The sequence below is a fragment of the Fundulus heteroclitus genome, chromosome 5 (assembly GCF_011125445.2).
Source record: "Fundulus heteroclitus isolate FHET01 chromosome 5, MU-UCD_Fhet_4.1, whole genome shotgun sequence".
In the NCBI taxonomy this organism is placed as follows: Eukaryota; Metazoa; Chordata; class Actinopteri; order Cyprinodontiformes; family Fundulidae; genus Fundulus; species Fundulus heteroclitus.
In genome coordinates, this window is record NC_046365.1 from 4,953,652 (window position 1) to 4,975,942 (window position 22,291).

General features: G+C 42.2%; 1 protein-coding gene across 4 annotated transcripts in view; it reads right to left on the bottom strand.

Moving 5' to 3' along the window:
* The window catches only part of LOC105918384 (voltage-dependent T-type calcium channel subunit alpha-1H), a 43,387-nt gene extending 36,177 nt beyond the window's left edge, over nucleotides 1-7,210 (bottom strand). For 3 of the 4 annotated variants that reach the window (XM_036136753.1, XM_036136756.1, XM_036136755.1), the window contains exons 1-6: nucleotides 5,416-5,517; nucleotides 2,684-2,901; nucleotides 2,426-2,519; nucleotides 2,212-2,336; nucleotides 2,022-2,110; nucleotides 101-260 (exon numbers count right to left, since the gene is read on the bottom strand). In XM_036136753.1, the coding sequence (XP_035992646.1) occupies nucleotides 101-260; nucleotides 2,022-2,110; nucleotides 2,212-2,336; nucleotides 2,426-2,519; nucleotides 2,684-2,850 (635 nt within the window). In that variant the 5' untranslated portion in view covers nucleotides 2,851-2,901; nucleotides 5,416-5,517. Of the gene's footprint in view, nucleotides 1-100; nucleotides 261-2,021; nucleotides 2,111-2,211; nucleotides 2,337-2,425; nucleotides 2,520-2,683; nucleotides 2,902-5,415; nucleotides 5,518-7,100 lie in introns of those variants that run through there. The other variant, XM_036136754.1, reaches the window with a different exon arrangement.
* Nucleotides 7,211-22,291: the final 15,081 nt, after the last annotated feature.

Here is a 22,291-nt window from a genome sequence, read left to right on the forward strand (position 1 = left end):
AGGAAGAATTCTCAAAGTTTTAAATTCCTGAATGAATTTACGGACTGAATATTTTCCTGCAGATATAATGAAACCCAGAGGAAGAAGGAAGGTTTCTTACGCTGCAATGTCCTCTCCCAGGAAGCATCGGTAGTGCAGGTCCCCCGCCCACAGCTGGACCCCCACCAGGGCGAAGATGTAGACGACGAAGGCATAGAGGATGAGGACGTTTCCCAGCATGGGCAGGATGCCCAGGAGCATGGACACCAGTTTCCGCATCTCTGCAGAGGTGAACACAGGCGGGCTTCAGGCTTGGTTACTAGGATTATTTATTATGGCTACAACCTTTACGCCTGTTTTTAGTATAAATGCACCAGTTGTACAGAATATATTTCTATTGTCGGCATTAAATATGAGATGAATGTATGGACACCACACCAATTGGCAGACAGACCGATTACTGGAAAACAGTAAATGGACTGAATATTTACATCTTATCTCGAGTCAACCAGGGGCACCAGGGCGCAGATAGCTTTTTTGAACTGGGGGGGGGAATCAATATGTCAGCAAATGATTTCAACACAATTAAGTTATTTTTATTTAATTTGGGCTTCAATGGTAAATGGACTGAACTTATACAGCACTTTTCCAGTCATGCTGATCACCCAAAGTGCTGTACACTATAGCCACACTCTCTCTCACTAACTCGCACACATTCATACTGAGAGGGAGCTCGGAAGGCAACTTGGGGTTAGGTGCCTTGCCCAGGGGCACATTGACATACGACAAGGGGAAGCTGGAATCAAACCTGCAACCTTCTGATTGCCAGACGACTACTCAACCCATCAGGCCACAGTCACAGCCCTCAAATGTCTTTTTGACTGCAGCCTGCAATTCGCTGTTTTTTCTAAGTGTTTTTGTTATGTATACCGAGTTTTCATTACGTTGTTTAAATGTTTGGTGCATCAAGGAGATTATGAAAAGAAATGTTAAGGTATTTCCTGTTAAAAGAATGCTTCCCAAATTCACTTAGTAGACACTATATTTTAAATGATTTCACAACAGATCAGATTATTAAATCTAAATTCAATTTAAATACAGAATGTTGTGTATTTTGTCTGAGAAATGCTGAGAATTTGAAACTTTTATTTTTTTTTTCTGTGATCTGATTCTCCACTTCTGGATGGAAAGCTGTTTGAATCTTAAGAACATTGTTCTGTCCCCACTTTCTGATACGACTGTATTATTTGTATGAGAAAATTAAAACAAATCACTTGAGTATTTAGGAAACTTTTTTATATTATGTTACATTATATTATTGTAGGTATCTCAAAACTAACCCCAAATTTAGTAATTGGAAAAAACGATTTTGAAGTCTCTGAAACTAGTTAAAATGAAACAAGCAATGCAATTAAATTCACTGTTGGAACATTTTAACCTTATATGAGGTTTCCCTTTGCCTAATTTTATTTAGTTATGATAGATTATGTTTTCTCGTTTTATGTGTGATACACTTCAAGTGTTCAAACATGTTAGGTTTGATGTCCCAAAGACACTTTAACTTAATTGTTTGCTGTTGTCTTGTTGTTGTTCTGTTTTATGATCTTGGCTCCTAAATTTGAAAGAGAGTCATTATCTGGCTGAACCTGAGCCGATGTTAAATTGATTTGAGATACATGTACAATTTACCCTATCTTCGTTCTGTATTTTGTAATTTTGCAACAGAAAAAAAAAGAAAAAAAAGACTGGTGCTGCTTTCAGATGGTTGTCTGATTATTGGTATTGGATGATTGACTTTGCGACTTTAGAAAATAAGTTTTTAAGTCTGCTTTTTGCATTAAGCTCTTAAGCTGTTCTATCCTGGATTTCTCAAGTGAAGCATGTAGAAATGAAGCTCTCTGAACGTCATCATCTACCAAAATGATTGGTATTGCAGTTGCTGTCGAGCTGTCTCCAGGCAAATGTGACATTATTTGAGAATGACCCCCCTTCCCCACTCAAAGCTGTCCTGTATTTTGTAAGTGCTGAGTTGGCAACCCTACCGTCTACCCTGCTGAACAGTCGCAATGGGGTGAGCACGTAGCAGATCTCAATGTGGAACCCCAACGCCTTCAGAGAGAAATCCAAGATTCTGAGGAGAGTAAAGGCAGGGTTTTGTGTTTCGTTTACTTTATTTCAGTCAAGTTTGTGTCTGCAACACAGAGTCGGCATGAGTAATAGAGGGTCACTAACTCTCCAATGAGAATGAAGACGTCAAACTTGTGCCAGTTGTCTTGGAGGTAGGCCGTCAGGCCCACGGCCGTCACTTTGATCAGCATCTCCACCAGGAAGTAGGCAAAGACAAAGCATACCAAAATCTGGTTGGAAAGAAGGAAATGTTGTGCTTTACAGACAGGCAGTGACAACAGTTTGTGGTTACATGTGGCTAAATGAGTTCAGATCTCACATCCTGCAGCAGGTGGTCCTCTATGCAGGGCTGGAAAATTCCTTGAACAATGCAGTTGATAAGGATGATCAGGATGGAGATGCAGCTTAACCCAGTGTCAGAAGTTAAGGACAAAATAACTGAAGTTGAGGCTCACACACTGGACCAACCTTTTTAAACTGATTAGTTTAAAAAATGTAAAATAGTGTTAGACAGATTAGAGTTGAAAAGCGTTATTGGTTTTAGCAAATGGCGACTGAAGCCATCAGCAAAGGATATGTACTAAAGACAAACTGAAAGAGCCGCTGACGGAACGGTACGGCTGGCCTCCAACCAAAAGACCTCAGGAGGGCCGTGGTCTGGTCGGGCTGCTGCTCTCCTGGTCCAGCCATGTTGACCTCTGCGTTAGGCTGCTCCCTCCTTGGACCTTGGGTCCCAGTCATCATGACTGGAACCCTCTTCTTTAGTGGCAGAAGACACCACCAAACAGGCTGAAACTGGAGGAGAGTCAAAGAGAACTGAAGGTTGCTTTCAAATATCTAGGAGGCATGATTGTGAAATAAAACCGTGAAGATTTTAAACCAACATTATTAATATCGATATTGAAGTTTTAGTCATACAACATAATAAATAAACAGCCATACCACCAGAAAACAGTCACCAGGAAAAACAACTGAATACACGTCCTTCAGTAAGAGCAGAATAGGCCTTCTTTCCAGTTATACAGTCTTTATTGGAGTCCTAAATAAAAACCTCTGAATTGTTTTTGAATTGAACTGTACTAAACTAAGCTGATAACAACCAAGAAACATTTTGTGTACCTTCTCACCATAAACACTGTTATTTGTGTTAGATGGTTAAATGGTAGAATAAACCATTTTTCTCCACATAGAGACATTTTCCTCATATCTGCATAGATAGAAAATCTATTTAAATAAACTTAAATCTTTTATCAGCGTTGTTTCCTGAATGAATGGCCGCCTAGGTGAGCGACTGATCCTGCTCATGATACCCATTTTCAGATTCAAGGTTTAACAAATCAAGTGTGTTAAAAGGATTTTGTAATCAGTGTTCAATACAACCATCTGGGGTTGACCAGTGTAAATATTTTAAACTGTAAACTAGAAATGTTTCAAATGTATCGGGGTGAAATAACCATATCATTTTGCAGGACATTAGTGTCTATAAACCTGATTCCATCATCAGCTAGCCACACTGTCAGCCATATTGTCTCACATTGCCTCTCCTCATTGTCCAAACATGCACTTATAGGAAAATAACTCTGGGTTCTGGGTTGTTTTATGTTAATAAATTAGCCATCCTCTGGTGGAATAGCAGCCTGCTGAGAAATCCTCGGACCAAACCTAATGTGACTGCTGTTGTTTTATAGATTAACACAGTGTTTTTTGTGAGGTTAATCTTGTATTTTGGAGCATGTCGCTCCATTAAAAATCCCATAAAGAACATGTAGTCAAGTTTTAATCATGCCAATTTAAAAAAAAAATGCTTGAGCTGCTGTCACCTTAATATGCATGCTACATAATATCAGAGTTTATGCTATACCTAAAATTATTGAACAATAAATTGTAGCTATTAAAGGATTGTTTTGATTTTTTACCCTTACTTCAGTCGTGTTCAAACTCTGAGTGTTGTCTAAAGACTTTTCAGATCACTTTGAGAGCACTGACGTGATTAAATATGAATTTACTCCACTGAATTATCTATCAACTCTGGAAATTTTCAGCAAAATGCAACTATTTAAAAACATTTTGTTTTCTAAGCGTAACCATGGCAGAGACACAACATGGAAATGTGGTTTCCATGGTAACCCCTGAGCTTGCATGTGATATTTGGAACATTCCATATTAATTTTAAACTACTGCTGTTTAAAAAACAACAATGAACAGCTCTGGTTATTCAAACAGAACAGGCTTGATCCAGAAAACTGGCTTAATCTCAGTTATTTTACTGTGTCTCAGTGATCCAGTTTGAAAATGTAGAACATGTCATTGATTATTTCACATCTGACACAGTTGGATTAAAACAAAACATGAAAGACAGTAAAGAGGAATGACATTTAGAAAGTGTCCCTGCCACACACATTGACCATATAGACCTTCAAATGCAAAATCTGATAAAAGTCATTAGATAAAGTCATTGATTTACAGTGCCTTGCAGAAGTATGTGAGACTTTCTTTTTAGAAGGGAACTGTGAAACTAGTCAGACTTTATGGGAAAATGGAATGAGCCAAATTCAGGGCAATCCTGGAAGAAACCCTGTTAGAGGCTGCAAAAGATGTGGGTCTGGGGCAGAGGTTCACCTTCCAGCAGGGCAACAAACATAAATGAACAGCCAAACTAGAGAACAAAGTATGATCATGACTTAAAATGGCCTAGTCAAAGTCCACATCTCAGTTGTTTTGAGAATCTGTGGCAAAACCTGGAAAATGATTTCCACAGATGCCCTCAATACATTCTGACTGGACTTGAATGATTTTACAAACAAGAATGGGAAAAAGTTAAACCAATTGCAGTGAAAAGTGGTTCAACAAAATGTTTACACTTCTTCAAATATTTACTGTTTCAAACATTCCCTCATTTTCATGGACTTTTATTAATAAAATAAAATAAAATAAACGGCAACAATTTTTTTTCTTCCAATTGACTAGCAACCTGTCCATGGTATACCCCGCCACCCACCCGGTGACTTCTGGAGATACACACCATCCTCCCCACAAGGATTAGCAGGTGTAGAAAATGGAGGGATTGATGGAGGGTTAGATATTTCCATTCTTCTCTACAATTATGCACTACCATGTGTTACTCTGTCATATTTAATCCCGATGAAATAAACTGTATTTTGTCAACAATTAAGGGGTGTGAGTACGTTAGCAAAGCACTATAACTCAACTGTAGAAAACAGTCAGTGAAGACTTTTAGAGGTTCAATAACTACTTTTCAAATCATTGAACTAATAATGTCGATATTAAAGGATTGTTTTGATTTCTTACCCTCACTTCAATCGCAGTCAAACTCTGAGTGTTGCCTGAAGACTTTTTAAATCACTTTGAGAGCGCTGACGTGATTAAGTATCACTGCACCGAATTTATCGATCAACCCTGGATAGTTTCAGCAAAATGCAACTATTTCAAAACATTTTGTTTTGTTTTACGTTTAAACGTAACCATGGCAAAGAGACAACATGGAATCATTGTTGCCATGGTAACCCCTGAAATTGCATGTGATATTTGGAAGATCCTATATACATTTTTAACTGCTGTTGTTTAAAAAACAACAATGAACAACTTTGGTAATTCAAATAGAACAGACGTCTCTGTGCATTTGTTGTTCTTTAACTACAATTTTACACAAATATCAATATTAAAATATAGATAAATAATTTTAAATAATACAATCCACGTTAAATTTTAAATTCATATGGTGTAATGGCTGCACCTTACAGGGAAGCAGCGTTAGGTCTGTCGGCAGAGGATTGATCCAGAAAATCTGATTTATTTTATTGTGTCTCAGTGAGTCAGTTGAAAATGTAGAACATGTTAATATTTCACATGGATTTGGATTAAAACAAAACATAAAAGAAAGTAGAGACGAATGACATTTGAAGAGTGTCCCTGGGTTTGCTGACAGAATCTAGCAAACCCAGGGTAGTAGAGGTGTGTTTTTTAATTTCAAGGAGAACATAAATTATGAACAAATAACACGGTTAAATGAAAATTAGGTTGAATGAATTCGAGGATTGATGTTTCATTTTGATCATAACATATAGACCTTCAAGTGCAAAATGTGTTTTTTCATCAGATAAAAGTCATTAGATAAAGTCATTGATTTACAGTGCCTTGCAGAAGTATGTGGGGCTTGTTTTTTTTTTTTAGAAGGGAACTGGGAAGTTAGTCAGACTTTATAGTAAATGGAAGGAGCCAAATTCAGGGCAATCCTGGAAGAAACTCTGTTAGAGGCTGCAAAAGATGTGGGTCTGGGGCAGAGGTTCACCTTCCAGCAGGGCAACAAATCTAAATGAACAGCCAAATTAAAGAACAAAGTTTGTTTATAACTTAAATTGGCCTAGTCAAAGTCCAAACCTCAGTTGTATTGCGAATCTGTGACAAACCTTGGAAAATGATTTTCACAGGTGCCCTCAATACATTCTTACTGGACTTTAAGTATTTCACAAACAAGAATGGGAAAAAGTTAAACCAATTGCAGAGAAAAGTGGTTCAACAAAATGTTTACACTTCTTCAAATATTTACTGTTTCAAATATTAACTAATTTTTATAGACTGTTATTGAAAAACTAAAATAAACGGCAACAATTTTTTTTCTTCCAATTGACTAGCAACCTGTCCATGGTATACCCCGCCACCCACCCGGTGACTTCTGGAGATACACACCATCCTCCCCACAAGGATTAGCAGGTGTAGAAAATTGAGGGCTTGATGGAGGGGTAGATATTTCCATTCTTCTCTACAATTATGCACTACCATGTTTTAGTCTGTCATATTTAATCCCGATGAAATAAACTGAGATTTGTCAACAATTAAGGGGTGTGAATACTTTAGCAAAGCACTATAACTCAACTGTAGAAAACAGTCAGTGAAGACTTTTAGAGGTTCAATAACTACTTTTCAAATCATTGAACTAATAATGTCGATATTAAAGGATTGTTTTGATTTCTTACCCTCACTTCAATCGCAGTCAAACTCTGAGTGTTGCCTGAAGACTTTTTAAATCACTTTGAGAGCGCTGACGTGATTAAATATCATTGCACCGAATTTATCGATCAACCCTGGATAGTTTCAGCAAAATGCAACTATTTCAAAACATTTTGTTTTGTTTTACGTTTAAACGTAACCATGGCAAAGAGACAACATGGAATCATTGTTGCCATGGTAACCCCAGAAATTGCATGTGATATTTGGAAGATCCTATATACATTTTTAACTGCTGTTGTTTAAAAAACAACAATGAACAACTTTGGTAATTCAAATAGAACAGACGTCTCTGTGCATTTGTTGTTCTTTAACTACAATTTTACACAAATAACAATATTAAAATATAGATAAATCATTCTAAATATTACAATCCACGTTAAATTTTAAATTCATATGGTGTAATGGCTGCACCTTACAGGGAAGCAGCGTTAAGTCTGTCGGCAGAGGATTGATCCAGAAAACTGGCTTAATCTGAGTTATTTTACTGTGTCTCAGTGACTCAGTTGAAAATGTAGAACATGTTAATATTTCACATGGATTTGGATTAAAACAAAACATAAAAGAAAGTAGAGACAAAAGACATTTGAAAAGTGTCTCTGGGTTTGCTGACATAATCTAGCAAACCCAGGGTAGTAGAGGTGTGTTATTTAATTTCAAGGAGAACATTAATTATGAACAAATAACACGGTTAAATGAAAATTAGGTTGAATGAATTTGAGGATTTATGTTAAATGTTATAACATCCATCCATCCATCCATCCATCCATCCATCCACCCATCCACTTTCTGATCCGCTTAATCCCTCATGGGGTTGCAGGGGGTGCTGGTGCCTATCTCCAGCGTTCACCTGGCGAGAGGCGGGGTACACCCTGGACAGGTCGCCAGTCTGTCGCAGGGCAGTTATCATAACATATTGACCTTCAAATGCAGAATGTGTTTTAATGATGAATGAATTACTCAATTACTCAACAATCTAATATTATTAATGGGAGCTGTTTAACATAAATTGGAGGAACAAAGACTCATATGCCTCATCAGTCGCCATTGTCTTATATATTGCAGTTCAGTCTTGCTCCATTAAATCATTCTCAAATGCTTTGATACACTGATCTCAAATGACTATAATTTTAATTTCTCTCCAAGTTATTATTTTTACTAGGTTGAGTTATTACTGTAAATATTGGTGATTCATCTGTAATATCATTTATCAACAAACCACTTACTGTACTGTTGGTTAGATCATTTGTAAACACTTATCAATAAGAGTTGCACAGTGTGTTGTAATTCTTGACGGTTTAGTTATTTTTGAAAGTAAATTCAAACTGTAAATATTATTCGGAAATTCTTCTGTGGCATTGTGATTACTTGGATTAAGCAAATCAATATTAATATCTGCACATAAATACATTCTGTTATTTCTCCTTGTAAATGTTTCCTCTATCCAGTCCTTAAGTAACTCTACATTTGAGCCAGGTACTCTGTATCTATAACTAACAACAATATTTTTAGCACCTTCCATTATGAGCTCAATAGTTATGCATTCCAACAAATTGTTCAGTGTTATCGTCCACTTGCATTTGATCCTGTTGTTCAGGTTTTTATCCACAAACAGGGCCAATCCACCCCTCCTTTATTTTGCTTGTTTATATGGTTTAAAATCCTTTCAATTCGACTTCCGGAAGTAAATGGAGTAGGCGGATGTGTTAGAACCTCTCTCCCGTTCAAAACTCGTTAACCAGCTCACTGTTACGACAAACTAATTTACGATGGGAGGAGAAACACGTCGAGTCATAAAAAGTCGACAAAGATGCCCAAAAACCAGGATAAATTTGCCTCGGGCACTAAAGCCAGCACACGACTGAATCAAGCTAGCGACAACCCGGCTAACTCGGGAGCTGAAAGCACCGGAACCAACATGGACTCGGCGGAGATACTTAAGGCTATAGACGACTTGAAGACTGTCTTGAAGGGGGACAATGCAAAGCTTCAACAAAAGATGGACCAATTGGGGCTTGAGATTAATGGTAAACTGGACAGCATCGCCACCGAGATGCAGAGCTTGACGGAGCGGGTCGACGAGGCGGAGGTCCGCATTCATCAAGTGGAAAACTGGGCAAAAGAAGCGACCGAGGCGCTGTGCTCCTGCATCGAACAACAGAGGAAAACGCAGCTCAAAGTGCTTGATTTAGAATCCTGATCCCGAAGAAACAATGTACGTGTCTTTGGCGTGCCAGAAGGTCAGGAGGGTAACTCCACTACACAGTATATTGAGACATTTTTGAGAAGCCAGCTACAACTAACGGAGGACTTTGATCTAAAAATAGAGCGCGCCCATCGCACTCTGGCAAATAAGCCTTCTCCCGACTCACCACCGAGGGCTATTATTGTTAACTTTCTGGAATTCTCCACAAAAGAAAAGATCTTAAGAGAAGTGTGGAAAAAAGGCAAGATCCAGTTGGGCTCTTCGCATATCCACTTCGATCACGACTATGCACCTGAGATAGTGAAGAAGCGGAGAGAATACAACACTATTAAAAAGCACTCAAGGCAAAATGCATACGCTTCCAAACACCGTTTACCAGCATGAGGATCCACTGGGATTCAGGGACCCGCACATACGAGCTGAAGAAACGTGGAATCCAGGCAGAGGAGCCGGCGACAGCAGACGGCGGTTCCAGAGCAGCGCCGAGTCTTAGGGAGCTATTGGGCCGGCAGTCGGCGAACAACGGCGGTGCTGCGGTGGCACTGAGAGCGAAGAACACCTGCAAAACTTCCAGCGCAGCATGTCCAAGTGAAACTAGGCTGATCGACATGATGTAACGTAATTCATTTTTTCTCTTTTATTTTTCTCTGGCTGGACGTTGATTTTCCATTCCGTGGGAGAGGTCACTGATTTATTTTTTACGTTGGACTAATAGGATGGATATGTTTTTTCCTAAAGGCGCTTTTACTGTCCTTTTCGGGCCCTCTCCGTTTGAGAGGTTTAACCCGCGATCCACCAACGGGATCAAGAATGGGAAGAGAGAGCTTCTTCTCATCTTGGAAGTCAGTTGGATTTCGTCTTTCTTTACTAATGTTTGTGTTAATGTTTGTGTTCTGTGTTCTGGGGCCAATCCATTCAAGGTAATTTTCTTTACATATTAATGTCATATAATTTAAAAATTGCTTCCTTAAATGTAAACGGACTGGGCAGTCCAGTTAAAAGAAAAAGGGTATTAGCTAAATTAAAGAAAGATGGGATACAAATAGCTCTTTTACAAGAGACACATTTGTCTAAACAAGAACATGATAAGTTTGTCATTTGGTTACTCAAACACGTTTTACAGCTCTTGTAGAAATAGTAGAAAGAGGGGGGTAGTTACCCTTATTTCTGACTCACTGAATTTTGAATTGATATCTGAAAAGAGGGACAAAGATGGCAGATTTGTCATTATGAAGGGGAGAATCGATGACTCTGTGGCCACAATTGTCAATATATATGTTCCGCCAGAGAGCGACAGGACCTTCTTAAAAATGTTCTTTGACACCATTATCTCATTTAGCGAAGGAGTTCTTGTTTGTGCTGGAGATATGAACACAATTCCTAATTATGCTCTAGATACAACAAGTCATAAAAAACAAAAAACTGGCAGGTCAAAAGATCTAAATATCTTGATCAGGGAGTTGGGCCTGTTTGATGTTTGGAGGGCTCTTCACAATAAAGAGAGAGAATTTACTCATTATTCTTCTACGCACAAAGTCCATTCCAGGATCGATCTGTTTCTGATGAATACTATCAACAGATCTAAAGTGAAGGAATGCTTAAATGGAACTTCTGACGTTTCGGACCACAATATCATCTATTTGTCCATCGGTCTGTCTAAAAGGCCTTAGACGACACTATGGCGCTTAAACATAGGTATCCTTAATAATGAAACCACCACAAATGAGATTAAAAAATAAATAACGGAATGTATAAAAGACGATAACAATGGGCAAGTGAAGCCCACTTTAGTCTGGGACACGGTCAAGGCAGTAATGAGAGGAAGACTAATTTCTAGAACTGCCTATATTAAAAAGTTAAAAAGGTTAAAATACAATGAACTAGAAAAAACATTGAGGGAATTAGAATTAAAACAGCAAATGACTAACAATGCAGAAGTATCAGAACAAATAACAAAAACTAAAAACAATATAAACAAAATGATACTTGAGGAGCTAGAGCAAAAATTAAGATTCTCCAAACAAACATTTTATGAATCAGGCCCAAAAGCTTTACGAATCTTAGCCAAACAACTTCGTAAACATCAATCGAAGCATTCGATTACCAAAATTAGAGAATCTTCTACTGGTAACCTAACCTATGACATGGATAAAATACATAAGACCTTTGAAGACTATTTTAAAACATTATACTCTCCCCCAGAATCAGTTAACATAAATTACATTGACAACTACTTGGCAGCCTTGGACCTACCTTCGATTGGACTAATCCAAAATGAAGCTTTATCTGCTCCCATTACCCAGAAAGAATTAGATACAATAATTGGACATTTGAAAAATAACAAGAGCCCAGGTAGTGATGGGTTTCCAAATGAATGGTACAAGATGTTCAGAAAGGAGCTCTCCCCTGTCCTACTTGAGTCTTTAAACTGGACATTGAGAAGAGCTGAGATTCCCCCATCTTGGAAAGAGGCTATAATATCTGTCCTCCCTAAAGAAGGAAAAAACATCGAATACTGTGAATCATATCGCCCAATCTCAATTTTGAACGTTGATTATAAAATTTTTACGTCAATAATTTCTCGGAGAATGGAACAGTACTTGTTAGATATAATACACGAAGACCAGACAGGTTTCATCAAAGGCCGACAAACTCATGACAACACAAGACGAACATTACATGTAATAGACCATGCTAAAAAGCAGGGCCTTAGCGTTGCATTAGTTAGCCTGGATGCAGAAAAAGCCTTTGACCGGGTCAATTGGGCTTTTTTTATATAAGGTGCTTGAGCGTCTGGGCTTTAATAATCAGTTTATTAGTTGTTTGCGGTCACTTTACGATGAACCACGGGCCAGGGTAAAAATTAATGGACACCTTACTAACAGCTTTCAACTATACAGAGGAACCCGCCAGGGTTGTTGTCTAAGTCCATCGCTTTTTGCAATATTCATTGAACCCTTGGCACAGGCCATTAGAGAGGATGATAGAATAAAGGGTATTAGTTTTGCTAATATAGAACACAAAATCGGCCTTTTCGCAGATGATGTAATCACATACTTGCAAAATCCAAATATAACTCTCCCCAAAGTAATGTTGGCGCTAACGGAGTTTGGTAAACTGTCAGGCTATAGTTTAAACATCAAAAAGACGCAGGTTCTGACCATTAATTATTCCCCTAGTAAATCTATAAGTAAGACCTATGGTCTTAAATGGGACTCCAAAAAGCTAAAATATCTTGGAGTATTTATTTCCCGAGATTTGGATGAGCTATTTAATTTGAACTTTGGAAGTCTTACTGAAGCTATACAAAAAGATCTGGCAGCCTGGACAAGGTTAATGCTGGATTTCACAGCTAGATTGGAAATAGTGAGGATGAATCTGCTCCCTCGTTTTTTATACCTTTTCATGTCATTGCCTGTTAGAATCTCTAGCGCACAGTTTCATGCCTGGGATAGGCTGATCTCAAGATTTATTTGGGCTGGGACCAGACCAAGGATAAAATTAAAAACACTTCAAATTAATAGGGAGCTAGGGGGTCTGGCTCTTCCAAATTTGAGGGATTACTATTACGCATCTCAGATGAGATTTATGGTCTGTTGGTGCTCTTCGGAAATGGAGACTGGATGGAAACAGATTGAACTTAGGCAAGGCAGTGTTCAACCCCAATCAAGGCTGGGAGATAAAATAGTTACAGATAAAAATGGGAATGGTATAGTTGAAGACACATTGTTAATCTGGAAAGAGGTGGTGGACAGGTACAGATTGGCAGATGTCACTGGACTCCTGATGTTCCCCTCCTGTAACTCAAACATTCGGCCAGGAGAATTGGATCCCTCCTTTTTAGCTTGGAAAGATAGAGGACTCGTGGCTTTATGCCAGTTTGTAGATGGTAACATTTTTAAAACATTTGATCAATTGAAAAAGGAGTATAATCTTGAGAACAGAGACTTATTTAAATACTTCCGGGTGAGACATTTTTACAACACTAAAATAAAGAAGAGTGTTCCTCCTGAAGGTAATACTATTGTAAACATTTTAAAAAATGCTTACTCTCACCTTCCATGTAAAACTGTTTCCAAACTATATAAAGGGCTGCAGAAATATAATGGAAAAAACACCTTGAATATTATGGCTAAATGGGAAAGGGAATTAAGAAAAATAATTTCAGAGGATGATTGGCTTTCAATGTGTATGACACAACAGACATCCACCAGCTCTAAGAGGTGGAAAGAATTCGGATGGAAATGCCTTATCAGATACTTCATTACACCTAAAATTACTAGTAGACAGAGAAGAAAAGATCAGCAATGCTGGAGACAATGTGGCCATCAGAACGCCGATCACTCCCTTATATTTTGGTACTGCCCAAAATTGGCAATTTACTGGGACGGTATCTGTCGGTCTACTGGGATAATCTTGGGGTATGCCATTCCTAAGGACCCCAGAATTTTTCTGCTGGGGCTGTTATCTGAAGAAGTACTCCGAAAAGAAGACGAGTACCTTTTCAAAATTTTATCCCTTGCAAGTAAAAAAGCTATTACACGGTCCTGGCTAAAGAAACTTTCTCCCAAGCTGGATCAATGGCGGGAAGTCGTTGAGGAGATCTACTCCATGGAAAAACTGACCTATCTCTTACGCGTAAGAGGACATTCTTTTGATAAACGCTGGTCTAAATGGCTGAAATACAAGAATAAGGAAGCATAATCAAGCTTAATGTCTTGTAACATTTTCTCTTTTCTCTTTTATTTACCTATGTATCAGTGCCCCCAGTTCTATGTGTGATGTATGTTTCATTGATATGAAAAACGTTAAATAAAGAGTATTAAAAAAATCCTTTCAATTCAAAATTAGCTCCTTTACTTTCTGTTATCCATGTTTCAGATATAGCAATAACATTAAATCGATGCTGAAATGGTAGAGCTTGTTGTGTTCAAAGTTAGCTTAAAGACTTCAACTACTGAACTGAATAGTATAGAGCTCTTGTCATGGTTTTGGCCCGGGACACGGGAGGCGGCAGATTTATTAGTTTCCAGTCCCTTTAGTCAACAGCCATGTGTCACCATCCAAATAGCTCAGTACATTCCTCAGTCACTAGTCAATCAGCTCAGATCAGTTCCACCTGCTGCCACTAAATAGTTCTTACCCTGTCTCCTTGTCATTCTCTCTATTTACACTAGCCTCACTCAACCACTCCTTGCCAGAATGTCTCGCCTTGCTTCATCTGCACTGCCGCCGTGCCTCTACCAGTTTCTGTGAGAGCAGCCAGCTGGCCTCTTCTGTTCTGTTTGTGTTCAGCCCTCACTGTTGTTAAGATGCCAGTGTCTGCGTGCTGCACACGTCTCTCATGTCTCCTCATGAGTTCCAGCTGCTTGCTCTGCTCATTCTAGGTGTTCCTTGGTCCGCATTGCCTGTTTTGGTCAGCTCCTACCTTCATCACTGGTTCAAGTCTGTCACTGCCAGCATCTCCTGGTCTGTCTGGTTTTGCCTGCCTCATCATCCACTACTCATCCACCCAGTTTGGTTTTGCTTGCCTGCCTAGTCTATCATTGCTAATCCTTCCAAAAAACTCTTTAAAAACGCAACTCTGTGTCTGGCTGAATATTGGGTTCTCCAGCACTACTCGTAACAACGTGCATTTATTTGTATATTCCCTTTGAACTACATCTCTGTATAGTAAAGACAAGTGCTGTCAACTGTAGGGGAAAATATTACCTGGGTCATTATTATATTTCACATCCTGTGTGTTGTAATCTCCAACCTTACAGGCCAATCTCAAAACTGCCATTTATCAGTAAAATTATTGAAAAAGCTGTGTTTCAACAATTAAATAGGTTCCTTACAAAAACCAGCTGCTTTGTGTTTGTCCGTTTTCGTGCTCAACACAGTACTGAGACCACCCTCGTCGAAGTGGGTGGTCTCAGACTGTGGAAGAACCACAGTGTTTGTTCTGTTGGACATCAACCAAACATGGAAAAGCAGCATTTAGTTTCAATACTCCACAAATCTGTAACAAACTTCCAGGAAACTGCAAATCAGCTGAAACACTGAGTTCTTTTAAATCAAGACTGAAAACCCACCTGTTTAGAGTTGCTCATAATAACAGGACCATTGACCAACACATTTGATGTGTATTGATGTTTTCGCCTCATACAATTTAATGTTTTTCACTGTCAGGGTGAAGTCCTCCCTGCTCCACCATGGACAGTTCCAGATCCTTCATTCATCCACTCTGCCCTGCTTCACTCCATGCTGGATCAGGTTCACCTGCTGCAATAATCAACTCCGGACTCATTCCACCTGTCCAACCTCCTATATAAGCTCCTCTCAGTTCTGCTCTCACCGCTGGTTCGTCATCATCCTTCCTTCGTCTGCTTCACGCCTCTCATCTCCAGTGCTTCCTCGAGTCTACTAGCAGTCCTCCAGCTACCTCTGTGTCAGACGCCTGCCTGCCGGTGTTCCCTCACATCCTCTGGCTCCAGCTTCACTCTGCCGCTTCAGCTCCAGCCATCTACACCATCCCTCCGCTGTTATCTGGTACAGACTTCTGGTTTCCATCTACACAACTCACAATCTTCAATAAAAACGCTGGAACAAGACTCTGTGTGTGGCTGAATTCGGGCTCAGTAACCAGTTCCTGACAGTACGAACCAGCCATCAGAGCCCGTCGCCCACACAAAGCCAACGTGCTGGAGCCGGCAGAATGGACCTGAACCACACACGGAGTGTGGAGACAGTTCTTTCCGAGTTGAGAGGATTGATTACTGGATAAATGCGCCACCCTAAACCCGCCGTGGATTCGGCTAAGTGCGGTGGGGAATTTTTGGGACCAGTGGAAGGACAGGACTACATTCCTGTCCAACCTGGGGATAATCGGCATGGCTGAGGAGGTCGAGTGGATCATGGCGACTGCTAGGGCGGACACGTTCTACAGGCCGCACCCGCCTAGACCTCCTCTCGCCTGGCTGTCAGTCCCATCAGCTGCTTCTGCCATTGCCTCTGCTGTCACTCCCACTGCATCACCGTCAGCAGCGACCCCTGCTTTGCTGCCGTTGGCTGCTGTTTCCCTGTCTCAAGAGGGGGTCCAGGGGGACTCGCCTCCGTCCATCACAGCCCCCGCCACGGATCTGGACTCAGCTCCTCCCGCTGCTGCTGCGCCTGTCGCTGCAGTCCCCACCACAGATACAACTTCTGCCGCTTGCTCCTCCCGGCGCAGACGCCGGGCTTGCCACCGCAGAAGCTTTCTCGAGGCCCAGCTCGACACCTCTGCTAGAGCCACACCAACTGCGGCTGACGTCACCTCCATTTCCCTGGTGAGTCGGCCGGGGGCAGATGCTGCTGCTCTGGAGGGTCTGGCTAGAGCGCCCCGCCTCTATGAAGACCAGCTGTGGGATTTTTTCTACGGGGACAGGGGCGACCTTCTCCCATGTTGGTCCGCCCCTGTTCCCGCTGATGAGAGTCCCACAGCCTACGAGGTCGGGGTGCACACCGTCTCGCCAGCCATCTCAGAGGTTTCCGCGGCACACGGCACGGCCCAAGCCTGCGTGGGTGTGTTTATCCCAGCTCCGCCGGCCGTCTCCGAGCTCCCAGCTCTGCCGGCCGTCTCCGAGCTCCCAGCTCCGCCGTCCGTCTTGAAACTCCCAGCCCTGCCGGCCGACGAAAGCGCTGTCCCGCCGGCCGAAGCAAGCGCAGTCCCACTGGCCGGCGAGAAAAAACACCCGCCGACTGCCGAGAAGAAAGACCCGCCGGCCACCGAGAAGAAGGACCTGCCGGCCGCCGAGAAAAAAGACCCGGCCGCCGCCGAGAAAAGACACCCACCGGCCGCCGAGAAAAGACACCCGCCGGTCGCCGAGAAAAGAGACCCGCCGGCGGCCGAGAAAAAAGACCCGCCAGCCACCGAGAAAAGAGACCCGCCGGCCGCCGAGAAAAGAGACCCGCCGGCCGCCGAGAAAAGAGATCCGCCGGCCGCCGAGAAAAGGGACTTGCCGGCCGCCGAAAGAAAGGACTTGCCGGCTGCCGAGAATAAAAAACAGCCCGAGTCCTCCGAGGGTGCTGCTCTGCCTCAGCCCGAGGTTCCCGAGTCCTTCGAGGCTGGCCAGAAGGACCCGCCTCCTCACAATGTTCCCAAGTCCTGCGAAGGGGTCCAGGGGAACCAGCCTCTGGTCAAGGCTCCAGAGTCCATTGGGGGTCGACCTGCTTTACCGACCGACAAAGGGCCTGCTCCGCCTCAGACTCGGCTCCTTCGCCGTCGGGGTCGCCCTCCTCGACGACCGCCGCCTGAGATCATGCTGCCTCGCTGCCGGCTGGCTCTACCTCGCCAGGGTCGTCCCCCGCGACACCCGCCTCCGATTCGGCCACGGCGAGGCCATCCTCCGTGAAGACCACCACCACAGACCCTGCTGTTCCATCGCCGGATGACTGCGCCCCGCCGAGGTCATCCTCCTCGAAGTCCGCCACCAGAGACCTTGCTGCTCTGCCGCCTCCCGTGTCCCAGGCCGTCCTCCGCCAGCTCATCTGGTCATTAGCCAAGCAGCAAGCCGTCGCCAGAGCCCTCCTGTCTGTGCCCTCTGGCGCACCCGAGCCTTCGCTGCCAGCGCTCACAAGTCGTCACCAGAGCCCTCAGGCGCAACCAAGTCGCCGTCTGTGCCTTCTGGCGCACCCGAGCCTTCGCTGCCAGCGCTCACAAGTCATCACCAGAGCCCTCCGGCGCAAACAAAGTCGCCGTCTGTGCCTTCTGGCGCACCCGAGCCTTCGCTGCCAGCGCTCACAAGCTGTCGCCAGAGCCCTCCGGCGAAACCAAGTCGCTGTCTGTGCCCTCTGGCGCACCCGAGCCTTCGCTGCCAGCACTCACTAGCTGTCGCCAGAGCCCTCCGGCGAAACCAAGTCGTCGTCTGTGCCCTCTGGCGCACCCGAGTCCGCGCTGCCAGCACACCCGAGTCGCCGTCAGAGCCCTCTGGCGCACGCGAGCTTTCGCTGCCAGTGCTCACAAGCCAGGGCCAGAGCCCTCCAGCGCAACCAGGAACTTGTTTGAGCAGAGCTACTTTGTGTTTTCTGCTCACAGATTTTAATATCACCGCTGGTTTGTTGCTTGCGCTCCTTCTTGAAAGTGGATGGCATGTGTCTATTTCCCTTGAGTTTAAAAATGCAGCCACCTGTTGCTCCAATGAAGTGATGTCCTGCTCAGCCGACTCTACCTCGTTGGTCGAAGTCACCGCTCATGCGTGTGATAGGGGTTTGATCTGGAGCCCTGAGATGTTAACGTTATTTGTCCTGGTATACTGCTCTAGACTGTTCACTGACTTGTCTGACAAATAGATGTCCTTGTCCTTCCCACAACAAAGTTGTATTCATTCAAAAAAATGAAGAAATACAGTGCTCACAGCACACATTTTGTGGTGTTTGCTCTCAGCGTGCAGCAGAAACAGGAAGCAGGAGTTGTATTTTGATAATATTTGTATTGGGGAGAGGATAGAAGAAGAAGCCAAGCTAAGAAGAGGAATATTCACCTATGTGTGAACATTTTGACTTCATTTTACCCAATAAGTTAAGGTAAATCTAACATTCTTAAGAGTCATTTGATCTGTTTATCAAGAATTGTATTTTTCACTGTTTCTTAATTTATTTATACGTGATGTGCATTAACTGGCCAAACTGGCTAAAACTGACACCCTTTTATTAACAACATTGGGAGTTGAAAAAAAGATTCATGTTGACTTGCCTGATGTCTACACACATTTTGACATTCCTGTGCTGAATAATGTGGGAAGGTGGCCCCATCAGTGTAAATTACAGCTGCCACATATACAGGCTTACATTGGATCCTTAATCGGATGTGATGTTTACAAGGCTATGGAACCATGGCAGATCATCCACAGTGAAGATGATGGCCCATATGCCGTTCGAACTGGGCTGAATTGTCAATGGTCCTCTTCAAATGGCTGCAGCTACAGCTACATCAACCTGAAAATTAAATAAATGTTTTTATGAATTGTATCTCTATTGCCGGTGTCGCTGAGGTGTTGCCAGCAGTTTAATCAGGATTTTCCAGAGAAAGCTAGTGAAGAGAAACAAGAAATGTCACGGGAAGACATTCAGTTTATAAACTCTCTAAATGAAACATGTAAAAAGATTGATGGGCATTATACTATTTGCAAAAAACAATGCTCGAAATAGGTAATCTAAAAAATGCACATGAAGGCTATATTGCCTTGACTATACATAGCTAGGTAGGTTGAGCAACAAGCGAGGACATGGCGTCTCACAGCTCCTGACATCTCCAGCAGCCTGATGAGAAGATTTCAGATAGGTGTGTGCAGTCTGCTGCTCATGGCTACACCCTCCCGCAAAGATCTGTTCAGGAATGATCTCGTGCATGCACACAAACTCCCTCTCCCACACCAGGGGTTCATCTTCGTAGGTTGCTTAAAACATCCGAGATCAAATGAGACATCCAATATGATATCATCGTGCTAATCATGACCTGGCTAATTGGGTTCTTCGAACATACCTGTTGTTTATGATTAGTATCGCTGGATTGAGTTATCTGAGATAATTGCGTGTTCATGCGTCGGTTTAAAAGGGGAAATGTGTCGTTAGTAGAAACAATGATCAGCAACGCTGCTATTGGCTGTTCAGCATGGCCAAAGAATGCGCACAGTTTTTCTCCCAAGCAGAACAAGAGCTTTTAATGGAAGGTTAAGCCGAATTTGAGTCATTAATTAAAATAACAGGTAACACCTCAAAGTCAGCTAAAGCCAGGAGACAGGGCTGGCAAAAAGCAGCAGACAAATTAAATAAGTGCTGTCCATGGTAGATGTTTATTATCACTTTCTACAGTATGTATTTTTGCATTTTAATAATTTTATATTTATTTTGTTCTTTTATGTCAGAGCCTCAACAGGACGCAAAAAAGTGAATATTCTACAAAAGTGTAGCTTTTAATTATTATACTGTATTTTAAAAAGCCACTTTTTCCTCTTTGTAAAAGCCACTGTTAAATGTGTTTGTCTGTTTAAACCAGCCACCAACAAAAAGGCTGGAAAAAACTGGTGGTGTTCCTACACCACCACACTATACCCCAGCATAGGAGCTGGCCCTTGAGTTTAAATGAAAACCGAACCATTGTGGAGGGCATCCCTGGAGTCATGATTTGTCAAGATGAACCAAATACACACGGAGCTTAGTTCTGAGAGTTAATTGTAGAGGAGTGAGTTGTGGAAGAAGCGAACCAGAGTCCTACTGAGCTGGAGCAGAAGGGAGATGAGAGCAGGAGCTGGGGACAGAAGTGAGCTGCAGTAGGACCAGGAGCGCAGCTGAGAGAGAGTCCTATGACTCAGGGGCTGCGGTGGATCCTGCAGCACTGCAGGGAGAGTTCTTGGAGGCGCAGGGCTGCAGTCGAGTCAGCAGTGCAGCAGAGAGAGTTCTTTGGACGCGGATGCTGCAGTAGGATCAGGAGCGCAGCAGAGGGGGCGTCCAGGAGTAGGAAGCTCAGGCAGGCAGGTGTAGACGCGGGAGAATCTCTGACCGGGAGAACAAAGGAAGGCTGATGCTCAGACAGACACGGGAAAATCTCTGACTGAGGGACATCAGACGATTGAAAACAGACCGGCAGTGAGGAGCTGACTGAGGAGGGTTTATATGGAGAGGTTGGCAGGTGGAATGAGTCTGTGCTGATTAGAAACTGACAGATGTTGATGATTAGTGGAGGGAGACGGAGCGGGGCAGGTGGAGGAAGGTGCTAGAAAGGTTCAGAGTGCAGCAGGCAGAATTGCACCCTGACACCTGGGGGCAGCTCTTCCTCAGACCCAAAGCCAGGGACCAGTAGCAGCAACACCTTCTTTACTGGTAGGCTAAATGAGCTTTCAAATCTCTTAGTACACTGTAACATTATTTGTTACTGCAATAAATGAGGTATAATCCAAATGGCTAGTACAATCATTTCAACCACTTATGAAAGTGATAACGTCTAAACTTTTAGTTAATATAAATTATGTTGCTATGAGTTCATGATCACATACTTTTTACAGTGTACTTAATAATGACAACACCCCCCCCCCCCTTGTGCAGTTTTACATAATACACCAACACTTTAACCTGTTCCCAAGCAAGTGGTGGCTGAAGCATATGCAGTAAGTGGTGTACTTTTTCTCACTCATATAAAGGGAAGAAACTGTAACACTTTGTAATACTCATTTATTTCCATTACACAGAACAGTGAAGAAACTTTCTCAGATGACTGTCCTTTGGAGGAAGAACCTGTAAGTGCATAAATAACTTTACACTACTTTGTATATACTTGTGTACTTATTCTTTCTGTCTGCAATGTGAGTTGCAGGAATCCATAGCTAGAGAAAGATCTACAGACAGGCTTGAAGGACAGTCTGCACAAATAACTGATACAGAGGTGCACTGTGTTGTACTTTTACTTTTTACTTTTGTTGCATGAAACATATATTGACCCTTTCTTTTTCTTTCACAAAATGACACACGGTGTCATCCGTTCCCTATATAAATGGCATCTTCAACAAAAAATTTAGTATTTTGACCTGAAAAAACACAAATTAAGAGGAGAAATTGAACTTGACAATTTGAAAAAGAGAAAAATTGCCCTAGAGATCAAATTGCTTCAAAAGGACCTTCAGAGTAAGTGCTAACACACCATTTGACACATAGCAGTATTGCTGACTTTACATAACTATCTCTTATTGCAGGCAAAAGATGACTTACTATTCTTTATAAATAATTGTTTAAATAAAACGACAGGAACTAAGCATATTTGTTTTGTCCTTTATTAAACATTTAAAAAATGATGTTCAACAATTCTGTCCTGTGCAGCCCTGCCACTAGGTTGGTCCAAGTGCACTGGCTAGAGGTCATCATCAGGCTGCACCCCCACCAGAGGGATCCTCTCCTTTCTGATAGTGGCAATGTTATGCAATATGGCACATGCTGTGATGA